Source organism: Apostichopus japonicus, chromosome 10 (genome assembly GCF_037975245.1).
Source record: "Apostichopus japonicus isolate 1M-3 chromosome 10, ASM3797524v1, whole genome shotgun sequence".
Classification (NCBI taxonomy): domain Eukaryota; kingdom Metazoa; phylum Echinodermata; class Holothuroidea; order Aspidochirotida; family Stichopodidae; genus Apostichopus; species Apostichopus japonicus.
This window is the reverse complement of record NC_092570.1, coordinates 8,756,964-8,780,738: the sequence shown is the minus strand read 5'-3', so window position 1 is coordinate 8,780,738 and position 23,775 is coordinate 8,756,964. Positions and strand designations below refer to the sequence as shown.

The 23,775-nt window shown below is 36.8% G+C and overlaps 2 protein-coding genes across 2 annotated transcripts; one reads left to right on the top strand and one right to left on the bottom strand.

Annotated features, from left to right (window-relative positions):
- Positions 1 to 24: 24 nt before the first annotated feature.
- On the top strand, positions 25 to 17,220 carry LOC139975406 (mitochondrial intermediate peptidase-like). Its single transcript, XM_071983386.1, has 18 exons — positions 25 to 181; positions 1,102 to 1,281; positions 1,969 to 2,142; positions 2,786 to 2,874; positions 3,426 to 3,576; positions 5,722 to 5,904; positions 6,236 to 6,441; positions 6,916 to 6,976; positions 7,694 to 7,746; positions 8,146 to 8,299; positions 8,802 to 8,965; positions 9,605 to 9,644; positions 10,189 to 10,231; positions 10,628 to 10,773; positions 11,288 to 11,416; positions 12,204 to 12,269; positions 14,254 to 14,449; positions 14,882 to 17,220. Exons 2-18 carry the CDS (start codon positions 1,108 to 1,110, stop codon positions 14,947 to 14,949), a joined length of 2,097 nt encoding a protein of 698 aa, XP_071839487.1. The 5' UTR covers positions 25 to 181; positions 1,102 to 1,107; the 3' UTR covers positions 14,950 to 17,220.
- On the bottom strand, positions 16,718 to 23,568 carry LOC139975410 (mediator of RNA polymerase II transcription subunit 4-like). Its single transcript, XM_071983393.1, has 6 exons — positions 23,391 to 23,568; positions 22,419 to 22,479; positions 21,788 to 21,958; positions 21,347 to 21,491; positions 17,963 to 18,070; positions 16,718 to 17,697 (listed from the first exon to the last, which is right to left on the bottom strand). Exons 1-6 carry the CDS (start codon positions 23,462 to 23,464, stop codon positions 17,519 to 17,521), a joined length of 738 nt encoding a protein of 245 aa, XP_071839494.1. The 5' UTR covers positions 23,465 to 23,568; the 3' UTR covers positions 16,718 to 17,518.
- Between the last annotated feature and the right edge of the window lie 207 nt (positions 23,569 to 23,775).

The following is a 23,775-nucleotide window of genomic DNA, read 5'->3' as shown; positions in this document are numbered from 1 at the left end:
CTCTTGTTGGCTTTTCCTTTAAAAGGGCTGAGGTGTAAATCAGCTGACATGTCACCTGATGTATACAACCTTCGCCGACGCTAAAATTGTGTTTCACCCTCATGTAGGTCGTGTTTTTCGACAAAAGTAGCATATGTTGATCGCTTGTTGTTTGGAATCATCACAGTCCGAAGAGGATTAGGTATATAACTTTGTTTTTAAACTGATTTTGTGTTACAGATGCTGGACCGTGTCAGTTACCTAAGATAACTATTCGTTTTTTAGATCTACTTAGTAGTGTTATATTGCAAGTTGTAGACCTAGTCTATGTTGCTCAGCACATTCTTGTCGTATTGTATAACGTGCAGACGATTTCCAACCAATGTTTACCACACAAGATTGTTATTACTGTGTGACAAAGTTTGGAGCAACTGTGATAGAATTTATATGATGATAATGTATTGAGTGCGTCACAACTTAAGACTAACGTTGATTGCAATGGCTTCTTCATTGAGAGTGCATTCGCTTCACATATGTTACGGATATAAATTTACATATGAAATTGTTTGCTTTTGTCATTTTACTCATTGGTTGCAAATTTCTTGATAATTTGATGGTAGCAAGGCATCTTCATAACCATTTCATGGTGTAGTGCAAAAAAAAAATCATAAAGGTGTACTGGAGCAAAAAGAGATAAGAAAAATTTGTGTCTGAAATGATGAAAGGTGATTTGAATGCTACCAATTTGCAATTTAAAATGGTTAGTTGTTATGGCAGCGGAAATAGGTGAAAATTACATCCATCAGATACCTGGTACTGTACTTCATTTGTCTGATACTACTGTATATTTACATAACTATGCACAACTTTCAGGGGAATTGTTAGGACCATTTCCATTACCGCTGTCTGCTAAACTTCGATGATGTTTGCGAAGCTTGAGATATAACAGTGTCAAGATTTATTCCTATTCCACAGCATTTATTTCACTGGTAGCAATTCTTATAAGGTATATATTTATTGGACATCACTTTAATCATTTTGCAAAATATTCATGGCAACAGTAACAGGATTCATAAATATAACAATTAAATTACTAATATTTTGTTTCTTTCTTACTTTCAGTTACACATGGCAAATCCTCCCAGCCAGGTGGCTCTGCTCAGGTTGCTGAGCTGCCACAGTACTAGGATGGGATCCATGCTCGGCTCAGAAAGCAAACGGACAGTTACAACATGGTCTCCCTTAGCTGCTACTTTCAACACTAAGCCAAAAAGAAAATATATATCACTTCAAAGAAATGTGGTAATTGGTTTACTATATTATTTTATAAAATCTTTGTTAAAACATTGAAGAAGACATAAATTTTATGCTATGTTTGAATGTCATCATAATGAATGGCATTGGGCTGTCGAGGTATGCCATGAACATCATAGAATCTTTAATATACTTAAGGTTTAATTACAGCCATGGGCTTTGTACCTATATCCAACTGAAATATATATTTAAAAAAATACATTGAAAACTTACCTAGTGCACTTTTATATACTAGGATTGCATGCATTTTGTTTTAAATAATCTTGGTTTTCCTCCAAGTAATAGGCCTACAAAAATCTGAAACATTGTTAGATGACACTTTCCCAGATATAAAGTTCTCTATAGGTTACAGACTCTCTCTATGCCTACAAGCTCTTAGAAGTTAATACAGAATCTGTTCAGCTCAATTGGATCACAAACCATCAATTCAAAAGTAATTAGGTACCCTCTAGCCATTAGAAGCCACAGATTCTTTCTGGCATCTTGGGTCCCATGACTTTTCAGCTTCTTAAGGATCATGCACCCCTTCCTAACCTGTAAGTTTACAGATAGACCTTTCAGAGTAAGTCACTATGCAGCCGTTACATGTTGAAGAATCTCTGCAGTTTTCATTTGATAATTTGTTTATTTATTTGAGTACTTGTTAATACCTTTCTTAATCTTTGTTCATTCCAGGGACTTTTTGAGGTGTCAGAGTTGACTCGACCAGATGGTTTTGCTGAGGCTGAGAGGCAGTCTCTAGAAGAGGCAGATGAACTAGTTACAGCAGCAATCACAGCTCCCACAGGTCAAGAGGTCGTAGCTATCTTTGATAAACTCTCTGATGCTCTCTGCAGGATTGCTGATTTGGTAAGGACGCTGTCAATAGATACTGGACTGTTCAACTGTAGATAAAGTATTTTGACAGAAGTTCTTTCAAAGAATACCTGTCAGGAAAGTACACAAAATTTGAAATGAAACCTGTAAGATGTTATATTTAACATTTTAACTTAAGTTGGTATAGGAATTGTTTCCAAGTGTCATAAAGCTATCATACCATACCTTCAAGTGGAGTAAGATTTCCACATATTCATTCATTCATTCATTTTGCTGTTAAGACATAGACCCTGGAGGTATTTGTATTAATATCAGTTTCACACAAGATGTCTGTAACCTTAAGAAAGTTTGTTATTTCAAGGAAAAGAAAATGAACACTCAGCTTATAGAGTGGCATAGCATACTTTGCATATTAGAATCAGGGCAGAAGGTATTGTTGACAGTATAAACTAATAAGGCCAATAACCAACTAAAATCAAATTTCTGGGCATAAACTTTTTTTTATAATATTTGTACCTGGTTTGTATTCATGGTTCAAAATGTGGTCATGGAACAATGGACACATTCCACAACTTTTACCTGATTACTTTTACCCTAAATAAAGCAAAAGTATTTGTTCATCGTGTGTTCAATCACTTTTTCAATCACCTTTAAGTGTTGCAATTTCTTCCTTCAGGCTGATTTCATTCGTGTTGCTCATCCAGATAAGCAATTCTCAAAAGCAGCTGAACAAACGTGTCTGAATGTCAGTGCAGCAGTGGAAAAGTAAGGATCTCTCATGTAAAGTCATAACCTAAGCTGTAAAGTTATGTACAAGTTCAACAGTTAAATGCCTCCTCAGAGGTGGGTGACATTTACACATGATGGGTGACATATACATCATGAGTGTGTAGCACAAATGATTCAACTGTATCACTATTAACAGTCAACACTGTTTGAAAACTGAAAGAGTGGGACTTTAATTTCAAGGAGTTTTGATATATAATGTTCGAGAATTTTCATACTGGAAGTAAAAACTGATTCAATCTTATCTAGGCAGAGACACTCATCATGCTGCTTGAGAGTTGCCTGAATTTATAAGCTTTCAATGAATATCAGGATACTGCATAAACATTATTGCCGTACTAAATCTAACATTTTTTATCGCTACTATCACAAAATTACTTTTCAGTTGGTGTGACAAATGTGATGAAATAGTTTTCTTTATGTAAGATTTGGAAACTAGTATGATTGAAGGTTTTAATGTCCTTGCAGTAATTTATTCTAAACATGCTTGGTTAATTGTAATTCCTCAATATCGTTCAATTCTCACATAGGTTGAACACCAATACTGAACTTCACAACTCCTTAAAGAAACTTCTCGAGGACAGGACAATATTTGACTCCATGGACGAAGAATCAAAAACTGTCGCAAAGTTATTCATGTTTGACTTTGAACAAAGTGGTATCCACCTACCAGAGGGAGAGGTTAGTCTTGTTATATGAAGAATAGGTCAATGAATGATACAACAGTACACGATGATGACATATGTAACAGATGTAGACATGTATATTATGGATATGATACGTTTGAACTTGCAACTGGTTTCATAGAGTTATTTGAATTAACAGTATCTACTTTTATAACAAGATTAACTCAAGTGACGATTGAAGTGTGCCAAAAACCAGTTCTACAATATGGAATAATTCTTCCAGTGTTGCATCGCTAACTGCTATACGAGTGCAAGGATGTAAAGCAGTTTTCTGTGCACAGGAACCATTGTAGTATGTAAGGTAATGTTCAGAGCACTAACTTATTTCCAGTATTTGCTGGAATGGATGTAATGCACTGGCATTAATGTCTACCAGTTTGATGGTCTGTCGTGTTTTTTATATGCAAAGTATGCTAGTCCTTTGCATCTGGTATGAAGATGACCTAGCGTTAAGCTGAGTGTTGATGTTTCTATTGAAATATATCATTTCAAGAGTGTAAGTCAATAGTCAGGGCAAATTTTTTAAGCATATCCTTTCGTTGTCTGAGAGGCAGCCAGGCCTTACATTTTGGTTGTCAGAACAGTTATATTTGGTTATCCGCAAAGGTGTAGCACAATGAAAATGACCAGTATGTCACTGTAACAGGCATGTAGCGGGGAATTTGCCAAGGGAGGGGCAAACCTGTAGGCAAACTATCAGAGCCGTAGATAGGGCATCGCAAACTGTAAGATTTAAACTGCCATTTATCATTTTACCCATTTGGGGGTAGGCCCTATTTAGTTACAATGCAATTTGAATTTGATGTCAACAACTGGTCAGTCTGCAGGAAAACCACAACTACTGTAGCAGACTGTGCATGTCCGAACAGAAATTTGGTCATCTGGGACTACCAGACTACCGTTAAAAATTTGCCCTGATTGTCTATTGTGACATAATGCAACCATTTAAAAACACACAAATTTTGTATTTATACTTTGATCAAGTCTGTGTTTTATGGACAAAGAAATACAACAAAATCCAACATGCTGATTTAAAACCTGATTATGCTTTTAATCTGGATAGTCTAAAAATCTATATGTTGGGTTTATACTATTGTGTACTCAGGATTTACTGTTTTATTGATATTTAATGCCAGTTTATCTCAGACTAAGCAAGGAAGTAGCTTGGTGACCATGAGTAATTTGCTAGAACTACTTTAAGGACAGAAGTTGCTAGTCTGTGTAGCCTGATTCCTTTGTGTTGTTGAGTTACCAGTGCTTTTACCACATTGGCCATGGAGCTGAAAGCATAGTTTAGTTAAGTGGTGCATACATACAACACTGTACTATAGACTCATGGTAACCCTCCAATGAATTGGTCTTCCTGTCACAAATGATGGGTTGAGCTACTGTAGCATTGCTATTGTAGTTTCCACCTCAAATGCATTTTGGGACCATTTGGGCCCACATTTTCTTTACATTGCAATAACTCTGCAATCAAACAGGTGGTATATATAGGCCATCAGGGTCCCAAAAATTCCAGGCCCATTTTTGGGCTGTGTGGGCCCAAATTTTATTTCCACCTCAATTGCATTTTAGGACACATTCTTTGGGTCCGAAGTTCTGGGGCCCAATAATTTTTAGACCATTTGGGCCCACATTTTTGGGGGTTCAATTTTTTGACAGTAAATATATTTTGAGCCACTTTGTCTGGGCCAAATATTTTTGGGACCATTTATACGGAAATTTTTATCGGCTCAATTTCTTTTGGAGGGACCAAAATTATAAAATTGCAAAAACTCCACAATTTTAAATAAGATTACATCCAAAGTTGGAAAACAATTGCTGGTTAATAGCTGGTACATGTGGGCATAAATATTATGATATTGGGTGATGACATACAACACTCTAATATTCCACTAAGCAAGGAATTATAGTGCCTGTTGGGCTCCTGTTTCATTTACATTATCCCTGCAAAGGGGTCAAACTTTTGGCAAGAAATTACAACTTCCTGATGGTGTTATTATTTACTATACAATAGTACCAAAACATATTGTAGAGTCAGGAAATGTTCAGGTACCGTCTTATCCTATCATGCATAATTAGGCTTTAACATCATATAAACTATATCTGATTAAGGGTTCTGTTCCTTCATTTTCAGAGAAAAGAATTTGTGAAGTTGAATGAAGAGGCCATGATATTAGGGAGTCGATTCCTTCAAGGAACACAGACGGCAGTTTCCGTAGACAAGAAACTTCTTCCCGATCACCTTAAATATTCCTTCACAGTAGACGGAGGTCAGATTAAAGTTTCTTCTCTCCATGCTGACAATCCAGACGATTTGGTGAATCATCATTTTTTGCTTTACATTATTATATAGTTTTTAGCCTTTCGATTTGTTTAGTTACATTTGCTTATTATTTAAAGAGTCCAAAAATTTGGATGTCAAACTCTACTCAAAACCATCGTAAAATGTAGCGATAATATATTGAAACGAATATTCTTGTAATACAATAAAGGTTGAGATGAGTTTGGACATTTGTCATAAATATATTGCAATTAATGTGTCAGTTGGTTGCAGAATCCAAAACAAGTTTTTGTTAACAAATGGGATGAGGAATAAAGAAATAAGAATAACCATTAGACATTTTACTTTTCTGACCTTTGACCTTTAGGTGAGAGAAGCGGCTTATAAGATATACCTGTATCCTAACCAAGATCAAAGTGACGCATTAAATCAACTCCTGGAGTGCAGACACAAACTGGCAAATTTGGCCGGATTTTCAACCTTTGCTGACCGTGCACTTCGAGGAACTATGGCCAAGAATTCCTTAACTGTAACTAATTTTCTTGAGAAAGCTTCTGAGATGGTTTTACCAAGGTGAGTACAGTGACAAGGCAGTGGAGGAATTGTTAGCTACCACTGTGTACTGGCATGACAAGTTATTTAAAGATTGACATTTAAATGCCATTGGTCAGTCAGCCAAGTTGGGGAGAAGTTTCTCTTCATGATGGAAAATTGGTTCATTTTTATGGAATGTTTGTTTATTTTGGTTTTATCAGGCATGAGCTTTTTCCGCGAATTCGCGGAATATCCGTTATTTCTTTTCTACCTCCGAGATTTACACCTCTCAATATCCGTGAATTTCTAACAACAACATTGCATCATTTGATCCGTCGTTCGCATGTTTTTCATTACCTATGGATATCCAACCTGCAGGGGACAAAAACCGTTTCCTAACACCCTGTAGCATACACAAACTGGAGCCTATACCGCAATTTTTGCAAAGTTCTGTGATTTTTTTTACCCCAGGCTCATCCCTGTTTTATGCTTATTGCTTATTTTCTATTTCAGTGCCCTAGATGAATTAGAATCATTAAAGGAAGCCAAAGCTAGACATAACCCATCTTCTAAGGTAAGGAAAGAGTTTTTCACATTGAAGGGGAGGAGGCTGGGAGCAGATGATGGGTGTTGGGGAAGGTATCACCCAAATAGACCATAGAAGTCACATTTATTTACTTTGAATAAACAAAGCAAACTCATTCACGTACCTTGCAGATGTCTCACCTGCCATTCCTTTATTGTAATATTCAGAAGAAAAGAATTTTGGCTCTTTATGTGAACTGACGAAGTAATTTTATTTGGATATACTGTATCATCATGTTGTGTACAACTGATATAACAGGCTTCGTTAAAACATGGTGTGTCTTGAAGTCTTCTAGAACATGAACGTCTGATTTCAGTATCCGTTGAAGAACTGACACAACTAAATGTTAAATACATGAAACATATGTATGGCTCTCAGTACTATTAGACAAACTTTGCTAGGAAACAAAGACAGTAGGAAAAGCTAGCCCAAACAGCAAAGCTTGTTTTCCAAGTAGTTAAGTAGTATAATGTATGCTTTGCTTAGTCTTTTTTTTTTTCCTTGAATCAACTTAGCACAATTTCAAGGATGGCTGGGTGATGCAAACCTGGAAAATCATTAAATGTCAGCCATAGCTTTCATTATAGAAGAAAAATGTCCAAATAGTACTACCTCTTAAAATAATTGATGAACTGTTATTTCATAAAATGAGTAAGAATCTGTATTGTGATTTGGTTTTTCCTTATTTATTTCATCTGCTTACAGAACCTACATGCTTGGGATACACATTTTCTTATTCAACATATAAGAAACGAAAAGTAAGTTTAATTCCACAACTTTTTAATTTCTCAGTGTGCCATACACTGTCCACTTCAGTCGCACAACTTGGTATTGTTGACATTCTCTAACATCCACTTTAACGTAGCTTCTGCTACAGTGTTCAGCTGATTTAAAGCATGTTATTTCAATGTTTGAATGATTTTCACTGGAATTAAAACCCTTTCATGCCAAACAGACTGTATGTACAGGTGTATAATGGTTTGCTATTGCTTGTTGTGCTCCAATCAAATGTCAAGCTTAACCAACCTGGTAACCCTTCTGTAATTGATGATAACATCAATGGTTTTGGTTGCCTAGCAATGGCTGCATTTAGAGCCTATTATAAAGCTCATATTAAATGACAACATGACATCCCACTATATCAATATTTTTTCCAGGTATAAGGTTAACTCTTCGGATTTCATGCCATATTTTTCTCTCGGTGCTTGTATGGAGGGGCTCGATATGATCTTTCAACGACTCTATGGAGTCTCCTTAGAGCCTGTCGAACCAAAGAATGGGGAGCTCTGGTCATCTGATGTCCAAAAATTGGTAAGAATCAAGAGATGCCCAGCATAAAGAGTTTGTAAAAGGGTCAGTGTTGAGTCTTTGAGACAGTACTCAATTCTGACTGGTAGTAGGCAGAAAATAATATGTCATGAGAAATAAGACATAGCTAATGTTTTTGAAAAAAATTATAGATATCACAGACAGCACAGGTGTACATATATCTGGAATGATGACTGTATATGTCAACTCTCAATCTTGCTTGAGTGGAAGCATAACATGATATGAATATTCATTTTGATATGTAAATAAAGATACAAGACACATAAGAAGACAATAAAATGATTATTCAGGATATTGAACAAATGATGCGACTAGGCTTTTTTGTCCTAATTAACTTTGAGGTTGGCTGATGTGATGAATTTTGAAACAGTAGAAGAGATTTGCGTCCAGATCTTTCCTTTAGTTGAGATCCAGGGACTACCATCAAATCATACCAAACGTAATCGATAATTTCACAAATAATTACTATGTATCACATTTTCAGGCTGTGAATCACAAGGAGGAGGGCATTCTGGGATACATTTACTGCGATTTCTTTGATCATCCGGGAAAACCACAGCAAGATTGTCACTTCACTATTCGAGGAGGCCGTCTCCTTGACGACAGCACCTACCAGCTTCCTAAAGTGGTTTTAACCTGCAGTTTTTCGTAAGTAAATTTTTCTCTGTTAATTTCATCTCTTACAAAAAGACAATTTTAATGTGTTCCCCCTTTAATTGTCCCTCTTCCAAATTTTCATTCTATGTATCACCCTGGTGACTATTCATATTGCTTTGTGTACTTTCTGTGCCTCATACAGAAACAAACCTGGCCCCCCTCCCTTCCACTTCCCCCAAGTCTAATGTTACAAATCTAGTCAAATGCATGTTAGGTTTTCTCTTAGATAAATTTATGAAAAAAGTAGACTGATTGACTCACATGTGTGGCCTGTCAGAATAAATGGCATAATTGCATTTGTTGTGCCTGTATATTTACATTTGCATACATTGTGTTTACATATTGTTTAGATGTGTTTTGCACTAAAAAAATTCATATAAATACTGCTAATTTCCAATGTTGGAGACATATGTTAGCTCTTATGTATCAGGATCTGATGAGTCAAAGCAGCATAATATATCTGGGCTTCTTCTTGTTTTCCTTTTGCCTTGAACAATATGGTACATGGGCCTGTTTCTGTTCTTTGAAATTATGTCATGTTGAAAAAAATAATGTAGCTGACTATTTTACTGTATAGCATTAAGAATGCCCAGATCTTAACAACCATTCCTTTTTTTTAAATTTCTGCAGCCCACCAACATCTAGTTGTCCCACCCTCCTAACCCATGGGGTAAGTCACATTAAACTCTTCATTAACTAATGCTCTAAGCATTCATTGTCCAATAGGGCATCAAAATATCATCAGAAATTATTTTCAATGTATTCTCAATGTGTTGTACTCAATAGATAGTCAAAGTTAATATTAAAAACAACATGATAGAATGTTTCCTGGTTAGAAACTTATGTTTAAGGAATGTAGAAATATTTATTTAGTATTATTACAATTATTGTTTCCCAGAATGGGTAGTTTTGATTGTAACATGGATGTACATGAGAATGATTGACTCTTAGTATTATGCATTTTCTTATACAGTTATTCAAATGAATGTACAACAGATAAAGTTTATTTTAGATATGACTTTAGGAGGAAGCAGATTAGAGAGAAGTGGAAAGCAGTAGACAAATGTACTTCCACACCATTTATTTGCCATCTATATTTTTCTGAGTTTATGGCACACATATGAGGGATAAATATACCCTTCAGTACGCCTTCTTTCCTGCTTCCAATTTCCTTATCAATATTCATGTTGTTTACACTTTTGTTTCCTTAACAGATGATGGAGAACTTATTCCATGAGTGCGGCCATGCCATGCACTGTAAGTCATGAATTCACGGTGGTCAATGTTTGTAATTATTGTGTAGTACCTAATTTTTCACAGTCCTGTATTTGTATGATTTTTATTTGACAAGAGCAAGCTATGAAGATTAATAGAAGTTTCTTTTTGTTTACAGGGCAGAGGATGCTCATATAGCATATACCATTGCTTTTGTTTGTCACCATGGTGACATCTCGTTGTAATTTATACTGATGAATAAACATTTTACACTGAATATGTATATCTCAATCCTGCCAAAGGATCTAATACACGTTCTGTTAACAGCATTCCTTGGTAGATGTGTGAGCATGTATAATGTAACCGATGTCACAAGTCTTTGATATCTGTGTGATATGACAGGCCATTTAGCTTCTTCTCTCTCTTTCCCCTCGGCAGCCATGTTGGCCCGTACAAGATACCAACATGTGACCGGTACTAGATGTGCAACAGATTTTGCCGAGGTGCCATCCATTTTAATGGAATATTTCGCCAACGATTACAGGGTTTTAAGTCGGTTTGCTAGACATTATCAAAGTCAAGAGGTAAGTCCCTCATGACCACATCAACTTTCCTTCTGTCATTGATAACATTCTTTAGATTACCCTGTGCTCGTCGTGTCTGCTCTCATTGTAGTCTAGTAATAGCCTTGTGTCTGGCAGACTATATTAAAGGGAGTGAAGACTCGCGCACAAAGATACGTCTCATGCCGGTAATCTGACCTAGTTTCGAATGAGGTGTAACAGAAGTGTTGGACACCACCATCGATCCCAGAAAATACACACACAGCTTGCTACTGTTGGTAAATAGACACTAGTGTACAGTCAATACATGCAGCTACGGTCAATACCCACAACACAGTGTACATAGCAGCGATGGACATCTCAGGTCCAGCTAAAGATAACAAGGTATCACGTTTTATTTCTCTCTGTATTTTGTAGCGACAAGAAAAAACTTTCACTTGCAAGCAACGGAAAGTTAACTTTTTTCAGAGGGCGGCATGCGGGTTGGGACCTTTAAATCTTACATTAAAAAAATTAATTACTTTTCTCATTTCAGACTTTACCAGAAGAGATGATCAGCAAACTCTGTGAATCAAAGAAGATGTTTGCAGCTCAATCTTTACAAACTCAAATCTGCTATTCAATGTTTGATCAGGTTCTTCATGGTCCACATCCATTACCAAAGGTCAGTAAAGAGTATATTTATAATTTATATCCTCAGATGGGAATCTTCAGGGTTTCTGCAGAGGGCTCTGTGATATCAGTCCTAACAGTGCCGAATATAGCGCTCTGGGTTCTAATGTGTGATCTATCCTGTTTACATATATCCAAAGATTTTTATAGCACTGTAAAATATCCGTGTGCTTGTTGTTAACAAATGTTTAAAAAGATCTTGTCTTCAGTAATTACGAGAAGAATCACAGGTATAAGTCCAGTTTATTCCATTTCGTAGACTTGGATACAATTTTACTGATGCTCAAAGCTTAAACTCAGTCTAGTACAGGTGATTAAAAATACCTCAATGATGTTTTCTCATTGGTTGATGCCCAGACCTGTGTAAAGTTGCCAAACAAACAAATGATGGGAACCTTTTGTTGCTCAAATGTGTTAGTTATGAGTGGTAAAAAGTGTAAGTTAGTTCCAATGAGTCACACTATGTGTAAATTAGTGATTGTGCAGGTACTATTGCCAGAATTGTCCATCAGAGATTCCTCAAAGGAACTCTCAGTGATTTCAGAGACTGCAGCTTGTCAACTTTTGCGGAACTAGAGAGGACCAATATGACCAATACGACAGTTCCCTCTGCTGATTTGGGGCGTGGCTGGAAATCCCCATTGTTTCATGTTCAAGTTCTTCCAATAACAAAGACAGAGCATTCCAAAATTGAATTACCTCAACTCAAAAAGGCACTTTAATGGCTAGAAATAAAATTTCTTCTTGCATTTTGATTAGGATTTTTTGTCATTTTTCAGACCACGACTGAGATCTATGAAGACATTCAGAATAATTATTCCAGTATCCCATATGTTCAAAATACAGTAAGTACAGTAATTTCATTATTTTAATATTTTAAAAATTTTAAGTTTAAATATATATTTTAATAATTTTAACTTTTAACTAAATATTTTAAATAAAGAAAAAAAGGTAATAAAAATAATTTTAATATTAATCTTTAGTTCATATCGGTGACATGCTGCATTTCTTTTAGTGTTTGCACGGGTTATCCGGGTACCCGGGTACCCGCCCGACGTGATACTACCCGTTTCCTAATTTATTACCCGAATCCTAAGCAAAGTGTAATTTAAAAAAAAAAAAAAATGGCAAACCGACGGTTAGGCAGATTTCCCATTGACTTAGTGTGGTGTTAGGCTACAATGTGGTAGAAGATAACAGCAATAACGAAGGGGCCCGCTCGACGCGATATACTACCCGGTTCCTAATTTATTACCCGAATCATACGCAAAGTGTGATTGTTTAAAAAAAAAAATTGCAAACCGATGGTTAGGCTGATTTCCCATTGACTTAGTGTGTTGTTAGGCTACCATGTGTTCGAAGATAACAGCAATAACGAAAGCTTTCCATAGATATCTAATAACTGCGTCACAATTTCAGCTAATAAACAGATGGTTAGGCTTAGCTAGATTTCTCATTGACTTAGTGTGGTGTTAGGCTACCATGTGGAAGAAATTATTATTTATTCATTCGTTTATTTCAAAGAAGGAAAGGCTGACAAGGAATTTTACGTTTATGGATTATAGACGGGATAACTACAAAATAGTAATCGCAAGTGGCTTTTTACTAATCGTTTTTTTCCAAATGCGATCAAATTGCACGAATCACGCAATCTCGCGGCTAATGCGACCCCTGGGCCTGCATAATAGATAGTAGTAGTATTAAAAACTGTTTAAGAGTTAAATTGGATATCTATATGGTTTGATCCAATAGACGTGCATTAGCTAGCATAAGTAGCGGCGGAAGTGCGATGTTAGTAGTAATGCTAATTAAAATTAAATAATTAATTTATTAACAAGTTAATGAAAGAAACAGAAGCAAATAAAAATTATTGAGGGAGATTTTATACCTTATCTTACACCTACGTATTTGAACATGAAAACATTGTCAGTAGAGAATATAATGCATTTATTACAGCATCCAATATGTAATTTCTTGAAAATCGTGATACACGAGGGTAAAAAATTTTTTCCGGGTACCCGGATACCCGACGGGTAACGGCCCTCGGGTACCCGGTTCCCGATTTTTGGACCCGTGTAAACACTAATTTCTTTGCCCATATAAAAAACCCTTACAGATTAATTTGAATTGATTTTCCAGTTTTCTTCGCCCTATGTCTAAGCATGTTTATAGGATACTTGAATTGGTACCTAAGCTGTATATCATTGGAATATTTGGACAATTTGATATCAGACTTTTGACCTTCCTCAGGAAGGTCTGCCAACAGACAATGAAATAAGAGCAATCATAAAGTATGACCTCATTTATAGCAAGCAGTAGAAAAATGGCGAAAACAGGGCCTGCTCTTGATGACGTCATCGAAAAAAAACATGCAATTTGAATATCGTCATACCGCATACTAGTATACATAGGCGAAGGACCCTAATTTGATTTAGGGGGCTGTAACTACTTGCCCGAAAAATATAACCAACATTTTTCAAGTATTTTTAATGAACACATCATATAGGCATGCATCAGTTATTACATATTGCATGCCATCGTGTACCGTACAGTCTGTGAAAGTTGCGCAGTATACTGCGGGATGCTAATGCAAACAATGAAATGTCTTATGTAGATGGAGAAAAAGCATGGAGGGCCAATTATGTCAAAACTCTCTTTTACATTAGTAATGGCGAATTAGTCGGGCAAGCTTAGTTCTCAGCATGTTGCCCGAATTTTCACAAAAATATTTGGTTAGGGGGGCTGCAGCCCCACCAGCCTCCTACGCCTATGCTAGCATACCATGCACACGTTCACAGTAAACAGTAAAAAATTCCTTGCCATCCTCAGGCATGGCATCTGCGATTTGGACACTTGGTGGGCTATGGTGCAAAATATTATTCCTACCTTTACTCAAGAGCGGTCGCTCACAAGATTTGGAGTCAGTGCTTTCGTGAGGATCCCTTAAATCGAGATATGGGAGAAAGATATCGACACACAATGCTGGCTCACGGCGGTGGCAAGGAGGCATCTTTGCTCGTTGAAAGTAAGCTGTATGACGAAAGTTAATCCCCTAGGTTTTACTTGTGAAAGTACTACCTGTCTTTGTTAATATCTGCATTACTATTCTTATTATGACATACTCTCAAAATTTTCCATGATTTTGTTACCCAACAGTTAACCAAATTAACCCCAAAAATGATAATGTAACTATTTTAAATTAGGCTCAATCAGATCGACATGTGAGCTTTTGAAGCAATTTCAGAATTTATGCTTTTTTGAGGTTCCAATATCTTAGCTCAGTGAGCAGTGTCTCCCAAGTTGGTGTGTGTAGTGTAAGCTGTTTTGCAGCTACATGTCAAAATAAACAGTTAATTGTGACTACAAGTTCTTTTCTCTGGCTGGTGTTTCTAATCATTGCTCTTCCAAAATCACCTCATTTTGAAAAATGATGGTTATTTGTCTCTCTCATTAACAGACATGCTCGGCAAGAAACTCAGCACTGATGACCTGGTGGAGTCATTAATTAGTGAAGTCGTGAGATAGATGAGCAAAAATGAACTTTCAGAGAGATATTGAACAATGAAACAACTTATAGATGTAAGAATCCAGCAAATTAAGAAATAACTAGCAGCTCACAGAATTGTTTTAATGATTCAGAAGGCCTTTGTCCACGGAGAGACTGCTCAAGACTGTTTGTGGATCAAAGGAGGTGCAATTACTGGATTCAGAAGATCAAATCAGTTTGTGGATCAACAAATGGATCATATCTAGTCAAGATCAGATGAAGTATATTTACTGTTTCAAGACAGCTGGTTTGCTTGACAAAGTCCAGTTAGTCCTATCACTAGTATAGAAACAACAGGGACCCATTGCAGCAATAGAAATGGACCCTAAAGTAGAGTTCACAATCACCCATGCCCAACCAAGGCTTGGGCTTGGGTAAACGAGTTTAATATTTGGCACATCTAAACAGCTTGATAAGGCACCCTTAGGCTTCTACAGAACACATGAGGCCTGGCAGTTGGCTTCAATAGATGTGTGGTTAGTTGTTGTTGTTTTGCATTGTCAGTGCAGGCTGCACCACCCGCACCTACCATGTTTTGCCACTGGGCCCTGTCAATTTGTAAATGAACAGTCATTTTTGGAGTGATCTTAGTAGGCTTATTGCAATAGTACTATTGTGTTCATTCATTAAAGGAGCAACTATATTCACCCAACTATCATCATTTTTTAAACTTACTACAAACATGCAATGTAGTTGGAGAAGAGTATCACTATGCGGCTCTAGCTTCAGTAAAGAAAAAGAATGATAGGTATATGGGTCCACTTTGTTTATCCTATTTGTTTTCCACTGATATCCATATAAATACTAACAAGGAAGTGACAAAGAAAGAATAAATAAACAGTGTAATAAGTTGGTCACTATTTTGCATCATACCAGGTTTTGCTTGACCTTCAACCTTGACCCATCGATTATGCACGAAGAATTGATGGTCAACAGCCCGGTGTGTTTGCATTATTACAAGCAACATTTGTTAGTCATTTTAAGACTGAAATGAAGCAAATTATGTATGTCGTCTTGAAATTTTAATGTAAGATGGATTGCGTGACTTCCATAGTGCCTTACAATCATGCGAAGCCAAAATAAAAATTTGAAATTCATGAATTACCAAAGACAAGTGGATGTCCAAGTGGGGATAAAGTTAGTGCAGGAAATTGGAACTAATATTAATAGCCATTTTGCTTTCACAGCAAGTCAGACTTTTCAAGGAATCACCATGCATTTAAGATGCCAAATTGTGTATGTTTTATAGGGAAAACCTTCATAACTTGGATGCTGTGTTGGATTAAATATGACAACTAAGGGGGGTGGGGGGGGGACCGCAAGTCAAAGGGTCTCTGTAAACAGTGCCGGACCAGACATACCCACTGTATAGTTTTGGGTTGTGCCTGCAAAGCTTAATAAAAGAGGGGTGCCGGTGGTCCGGCAAGCAGGTGGTGCAGAGGGTGTCAATCTGACACTAGTTACTAAGATGTATTTGTTTCTCAACATACAGAGGATACAAATTGAGTTGTATCTTGAACATTGCAATTTGATCAGGGAATTCTTGTCAAAAAACAGATCATTATCGGCTTCATGACACAGCTCAAGAAGAACTTTAGATTTACTGTTGAAATATTTTAATCATTTATGTTTTGTTATGCAATTCCTTGAACTGAAAAATATGTAAGGTGGATGGCAGGCGCAGTTAGTAAGTCGTTAGACAGGTCTCTGTCGACATAAAATGCGAAAGAAGACAATAAAACGGTCTTTATATTTACAATATTCACATGATGTATTTACAATGCTTGTGTTGTGCAATGATCATCGGAGGATCTAATTCCCTATCACACAGTTGTGTATACTTCCAAAGTAGCCTCACTTTTGAAGCTAACCATCTATTCCTTTGGCAGTAGCTTAATCAATTTGGCAATCATATCGGCCAAGTTAGATCAGTCAAATGTAGAAGAGCAACCTTCAAGAGTTGTTCAACTTTAAAAGAATTAGATTTTGGAAAAGATTCCTCAAAAGTATCATGAAAAATGTCTAGCCCAAAACAAACCCTAGCATGGCAAAGCACACTTTATATTAGAGATTAACAGTGAAGAAACAACAGCCAAATTCAGTTCAGTTTGCTGCTTTTTAAGATATCGGAGGACACAGAGGGTGCCAATCTCTCTCTAAATAAGTATCAATTATTCACATATTTGACCTAGCATATGTTATCATGTTTTGTTTACACTATTTGGTCTCAATAAAGTTTTAAAATTTCATTTTGCACTCTAACTATTTGCATTGACAAGATTTCCTTTGATGGTTTTCATGTGAAAACAGTTCTTTGAGACTAGCAGGTACTGTAGTCATTACAACAGACATGTAATCAAGAATGTTCACATGACAAAGAGAAATTCAGGAACTATGCTTTTCCTTCTCCCCTAAATGCAACCATTCAGGGACTGTACCAATTCTACAGGTCATTCTAGGGTCTGCACCATGTCTGCACCCTACACACTGCCTTGGGCAGTAGAAAGTTTCCAGATATGCACCATGCTTTCACCACAGAATAATGCTTCATGGACTGCCACTGGAGCTGCTGCTCTCCGAGTCTGAGGACATTACTTCAACGTCTTCGTTCTCTTTATTTTGACCGAGCTCAAATCCTTTACCGTTGCTACTTGAGATTCCTGAGGCTAGATGGAGGCTAACTGATAGCTCACTGGACGGTTGCCATGTATCAACAGAACTAGAATCTGTGAAAAGAGAACAGAGCCAGAACTAGATCTATGAACACATAGACTCAAAACAGTAGCAGGTAGCAAAAGGTGTAATTACTCACGCAACAGTAAACTGAATTAATGGAACTCTCAGGATGATCAGAGAAAGGACATAAAATTCAATTTCAAACTAGATTCTATTTAAGAACAAAGCTCAGTGAATCACTGTTCGTATTCTCCCTCAGAACTCCACAGAACTCTTGTTTCATTCCTCTAGCTTGGAAAAAACAATAATACTCACTTGGATCTCCTTCTGCACTGCTGCCAGGGGCAACTGGTAGATTGCTTAGCCGTCCGAGGATTCCCATACGGATCTCTAGGTCGGTAGGGTAAGGCCTTCTTGGATCTCCTACGACCAGAAAGAAAATACCACATATCAATAGGTAAATTACATATTGTCAAAGGCATAGGACACCTAACATCATTGTGACAGGGAGAGAAAGAGCGATGCGAATCTGCAGTGCTGCCATTCCTTACATAATACAACATAAGAACCAATTTAAAGATGCTTTAATCCAAATTGTATAAGTTATGTTTCTACCTAATAATTTTCCCAGTCTCAGAAATAGGACTACTGGAGTACGACAAAGAACAAGAGCCCAAGGGCACTGTGGTTCCTTGCTTGGGGTATATATGACAATACACATAATATTATCAAGCAAGATTGGGCTCAAATAGTCCAAGTAATTGTGGTGCTACATGTTCCCATAAAGTAACCAACACTATAGCCAACACTTTTGTGATCACAAAATGTGATCAGATTTTTGATCAAAAGGCACTTTTGAGATCTTAATATGGCGTCGAAAATGTAAGAAATATAAGAGACCTACAAGCGTGTCAACAGATATGATAACATTGGTGACCTCAGATGACAGGACCTTTAAGTTTCAAAATGTTCCACCACCCCATTCACAACTTGTCCCAAAATATCAACCATGTCACACCTTGGCATTGAGATTTAATTGCATTAAATGTCAAAAAATTAACTTTGAACTTGTATACATAACTTCACACACATAGGTCACCCGGAGGTCAACCAATTGACATTTTTGATCGGTGAGACCTAAATAGAGCATGACTGTAAAAATTCAAACATTTTTTCTTTGCCCATTTTCTCCCTCCAAAATACTACTTTTTTAACATTAGCTGACCTTTGGTGACGTTGGATCACATGACCGTTAAGTTTGAAAATATTCCCCTATACCATTTGCAACTTGTCCAAAAAAATCAATCTTGTCACACCTTGGCACTGGGAGTTATTGCATTTAATGTGTGAAAATTAACTTTGACCTCATATAACTTCGCACACGAAGGTCACACGGGGGTCAACCCATTGACATTTATGATCAGAAGGTACCTTTAACATCTGAAAATAGCATCGAAACTGTAAAAATCCACAAAACACGAAAAGGTCACCAGAGGTCAAATTGAGGTCAAGGGTCACCCAGATGGGGGTCGACAATTGGATTACACTGAAGCAACTGCCAACCCTAACGGACAATTTGTTCTCAAGTTATGGCAAAAATACTAGATTTTTATCATTAATTGACCTTTGGTGACCTTGGATCACATGACCGTTAAGTTTGAAAATATTCCCCTATACCATTTGCAACTACTCCAAAAATACCAACCTTGTCACACCTTGGAACTGGGAGTTATTGCATTAAATGTCTGAAAATTAACTTTGACCTCATATAACTTCACACACGAAGGTCACACAGGGGTCAACCCATTGACATTTATGATCAGAAGGTACCTTTAACATCTGAAAATAGCATCGAAACTGTAAAAATCCACAAAACACGAAAAGGTCACCAGAGGTCAAATTGAGGTCAAGGGTCACCCAGATGGGGGTCGACAATTGGATTACATTGAAGCAACTGCCAACCCTAACGGACAATTTGTTCTCAAGTTATGGCAAAAATACTAGTTTTTTATCATTAATTGACCTTTGGTGACCTTGGATCACATGACCGTTAAGTTTGAAAATATTCCCCTATACCATTTGCAACTTGTCTCAAAATATCAACTGTGTAACACCTTGATACTGGGAGTTATTACACTAAATGTCTGAAAATTAACTTTGACCTCATATAACTTAACATACAAAGGTCACCTTGGGTCAACTTATTGACATTTTTGATTGATGAGACCTAAATTAAAGCATCAAACTATACAAATTCAAAATTTTTTCTTTGTCCATTTGCTACCCCCAAAATACTTGTTTTTTAACATTAATTGACCTTTGGTGACCTCGGATCACATGACCGTTATGTTTGAAAATATTCCTCTATACCATTTGCAACTTGTCCAAAAATATCAACCATGTCATACCTTGGAACTGGGAGTTGTTGCATTAAATGTCTGAAAATTAACTTTGACCTTGTATAACTTCGCACACGAAGGTCACACGGGTGTCAACCCAATTGACATTTTTGATCGGAAGGTTCCTTTGATATCCAAATCTAGCATCAAAACCAAACATTTTCTTTTTTGGCTTGTTTCCTCCCAAAATAAGCACATTTTTTCTAATGTGACCCTTGACATTTTGACCTTGGTTTCAGATGTAGTTTAATCTCTTGATTCCAAAAAACAAAACGACAAGTCTGAACAACTATCCTAACTCCGACCGAAAAACTTTGACCCCATATAACTTCGCACATAAAGGTCACACGGAGTCAACCTATCGACATTTATGATCAGAAGGTACCTTTGACATCTGAAAATAGCATCAAAACTGTTAAAATCCCCAAAAACACGTAAAGGTCACCAGAGGTCAAATTGAGGTCAAGGGTCACCCAGATGCGGGTCAACAATTGGATAACATTGAAGCAACTCCCAACCCTAACGGACATTTCGTTCTCAAATTAGCGCAAAAATACTAGTTTTTTATCATTAATTGACCTTTGGTGACCTCGGATCACATGACCATTGAATTTGAAAATGTTCCTCTAACCAGTTCACAACTTTTCCCAAAATATCAACCTTGTCGCAAATTGGCACTGGGAGTTATTGCAGATTTAATATTTTCCGTTTTTGAACCATAACTGACCTTTGGTGACCTTTGTGGGCACCAAAAACAATAGGGCACACCTTCTCCATATGGCGGATCTATAGTCCAAGTTTGGCCTCAATCCAACATTCCCTTATTGAGATAGAGCGTACCCAAGCAAGTGTCACAGACGCACACACACACACATACACACACACACACGCCAACCTGACTACATAGGTTCCTTTTGCTAAAGCAAGGAACCAAAAACGATGAAATCCACTACGTGCAGTCATGAGATGTATACATAGAAACAAAGTGTGTTAAGTATCAGGTATAAGGTTTCTGTTTTCTTTTTAATATCTGGAGATTCAAACAATGCTTTGTCAATATACTGTATCACAAAACAAGACACATTTATTTTGGGGAATCAAACCATTGGTATTATCTTTGCTCTCAGAGATATACTTATTACCCTCACTAAATGGAAAGACCATTTTGACAAGAATAAAGTTTCATAGCAATCATAGTAGCTACTGCAAATTTAATTTAATAAGTGAACCTGTTAGGATGCAGTTATGCAAATAACTTCATACAATCTACTGATTTCTGCAAGGTTCTTAGACTACCAACCTGCAGTCCATGTCTGAGGTGCGGCCACAGAATTTGTTGCACTGATTCTATGCGCATATTTGATGAGCTGTTCCACAGATAATGCTCCTTTGTTTGCTCGATCTATGGCCTTCAGCTTCTCTTTGGCTTGATAGAGAGCAGTCGACTGTAAGATAAAGGATAGTGATCTTTGTGAAGAACAATTCAGTGAAATAGTGCAAATATGATCATGTAAAATGGTGGGTCTATACCCATGGTGAATTTACTGGTGCATCAGCTTGTTGCTTGAAAAAGACTCAATTGAATGGAAAATGGAGAGCATTTTAAAGATGCCTTGACGATCCCACGGAGTGAAATCCATTACGTAGCATACAACATATTTCAAAAAAGTAGTGTAAGGTCCTCAACTATACGCTATAATATACAGTACAACTGTGGGTATCATGAAACAGAGAGCCTCACCAGCACATGTTCTGCCTCTTTAAGTTGTTTTTGAAGTTGTTTAATGTCTTCATCCCTCTTATCAACTTCTTCTTGCAAACTCTCAATTTCCCTCTTCTTCTCACGGTGAACTTCGGTCTCCTTCAAGGTAGCCTCAAGTTCCTCATTTTTCTTGAGCAGCATTTCCATTATCTGAAAAATGATTTTTTTTTTATGATCAGATGAAAGTCATTCTTTGGAAAGAATGCATCATGAATTTACACTGATATTCTGAGAGAATAAACTTGAGGCTGTATACAATAAACTAACTAACTTTAGGAGTGTTAGCTCAGTGGTTAACGCCGGTGCTTTTCAATCATAAGATCTGTTTGAGTTCGAGTAACTCCAAGATTAATGTATGTTGTCCAGTTACAGAGTTGTTGACAATTCATAATCATGGACATTAAATATGAATCTAAGAGACTGACTTTGGTCAGCTTGCGGCTTTGATAAGCCAATGATGGCTTCTTCGCGAGTTCCTGCTTGCAGGAGGATCTAAAATACATACATACATACAAATACAACTATTGCATGAAATAGTCAAAGCACCTATTTTTAGAAATATAACTTAATTTATCATATTAAATAGCAGAGACAAACACAGATAAAATACCTGAGGGTCATCAGGATGAACTATCTTCTGTCTTGCTGTGGATGTTGTATCCAGAAGGTCCCTAATAAAACAATTGAAACATCAAAGGCATTAGCATCATCTGTGATCTTTGGTAAGTATGGAAGGATATGGTAATTGGATGGAGATGATGGATGAGATGATGGAGAAAATGACTAATACAAGATGAAGAATCACTGAGCGCATTGCTCTTTCAAAAAATTATGAATCACAGTTTTGGTAACATCAACCAAAGGCAGCATGGTTATTGATAATTCCATTGGAAGCACAGCAAGCCTGATGAATTGGTAACAGTACAAACATTTTAGTCATAGACATTTACATATACCTACACTCTATGCATATGTAAACTGATATGTTCTATTCAGTGATGTATTGTACATTGACTTGCTCTATTCAGTGATGTATGTACACTAACATGCTTATTCAGTACTCCTATGCCTAGTAATATAGGCACCAATGCTTCAATAGTTCATCCAACAAACAGGTAAATAAACATCAGAAGCTGAGCAACGCCTTTTGATCATGTAAAGAAGGTAGAGCACCGCCCGAAAATCAGATGAATAGCTAGAACTTGACATTCATTAGACATAAACAAACATATCCGTAATAAATGTCATACATAATCAACCTTTAATGTTCAACAGCCAACAGGATTTATTAAGCCCAAATTCAGTATTCATTCAAAGTGCCATTTGAATTGGTGCAGATACTGTTACTGTCATCAAGCTGTGTGTAGACGACTCAGAAAGAATCTTAAATTTGTTTAAAAAAAAGACTTTATTAGTTATACAGGGCCTAAGCTGAGTGATACGTTTGCTGTTTGAACGTTAGTTTTGTCGATTTATTTCATATGCAAACATAACGTTAGTACGTGTTGTGCGAAACGAAATGATGTAGGCTCATTGTGCCATTTATTTAAATCACTTTGCCACTGTAATTCTTTCCACATACCTTGTGAGTTTCTCAGCTTCTTCTACAAGTGACAGCAGCTTTGACTTTGATGCAAATTTTTCGTTAGAAGCCATTTCAAATGCTAGACTAACGTAAATAATTGGAGACGAAAACCTCGAAGAACCGTCTGTGATGTTCTCGACGCTCGGTACGTGAGGTCATAGACTGGCATTTGTCAGGTGATCTGACGTTATTATAAACGCTTGCGGTATGGAAATTAATTTAGTCCCGTTTCTTGAAGGATAAGTATTATGCCAAACTTATAATCTGCAATTTGATAGCCTGCATTGTAATCCCCTTTTTATCCTTGGAAGGTGCCAGAAAACATTTTCATTCAGGAAGTGTTCCCTTCTTCTTAAAATGTTACTTTACCTTCATATCTGAA

Coding starts and splice junctions, on each gene's coding strand:
- LOC139975410 (XM_071983393.1), bottom strand. CDS start 23,464: ATGGCTTCTAACGAAAAATTTGCATCAAAGTCAAAGCTGCTGTCACTT. Junction 21,492..21,787: donor AAGAGGCAGAACATGTGCTG/GTGAGGCTCTCT, acceptor TTTATCTTACAG/TCGACTGCTCTCTATCAAGC. Junction 17,698..17,962: donor CAGTGCAGAAGGAGATCCAA/GTGAGTATTATT, acceptor CTCTTTTCACAG/ATTCTAGTTCTGTTGATACA.
- LOC139975406 (XM_071983386.1), top strand. CDS start 1,108: ATGGCAAATCCTCCCAGCCAGGTGGCTCTGCTCAGGTTGCTGAGCTGC. Junction 1,282..1,968: donor TATCACTTCAAAGAAATGTG/GTAATTGGTTTA, acceptor TGTTCATTCCAG/GGACTTTTTGAGGTGTCAGA. Junction 6,442..6,915: donor TCTGAGATGGTTTTACCAAG/GTGAGTACAGTG, acceptor TTTCTATTTCAG/TGCCCTAGATGAATTAGAAT.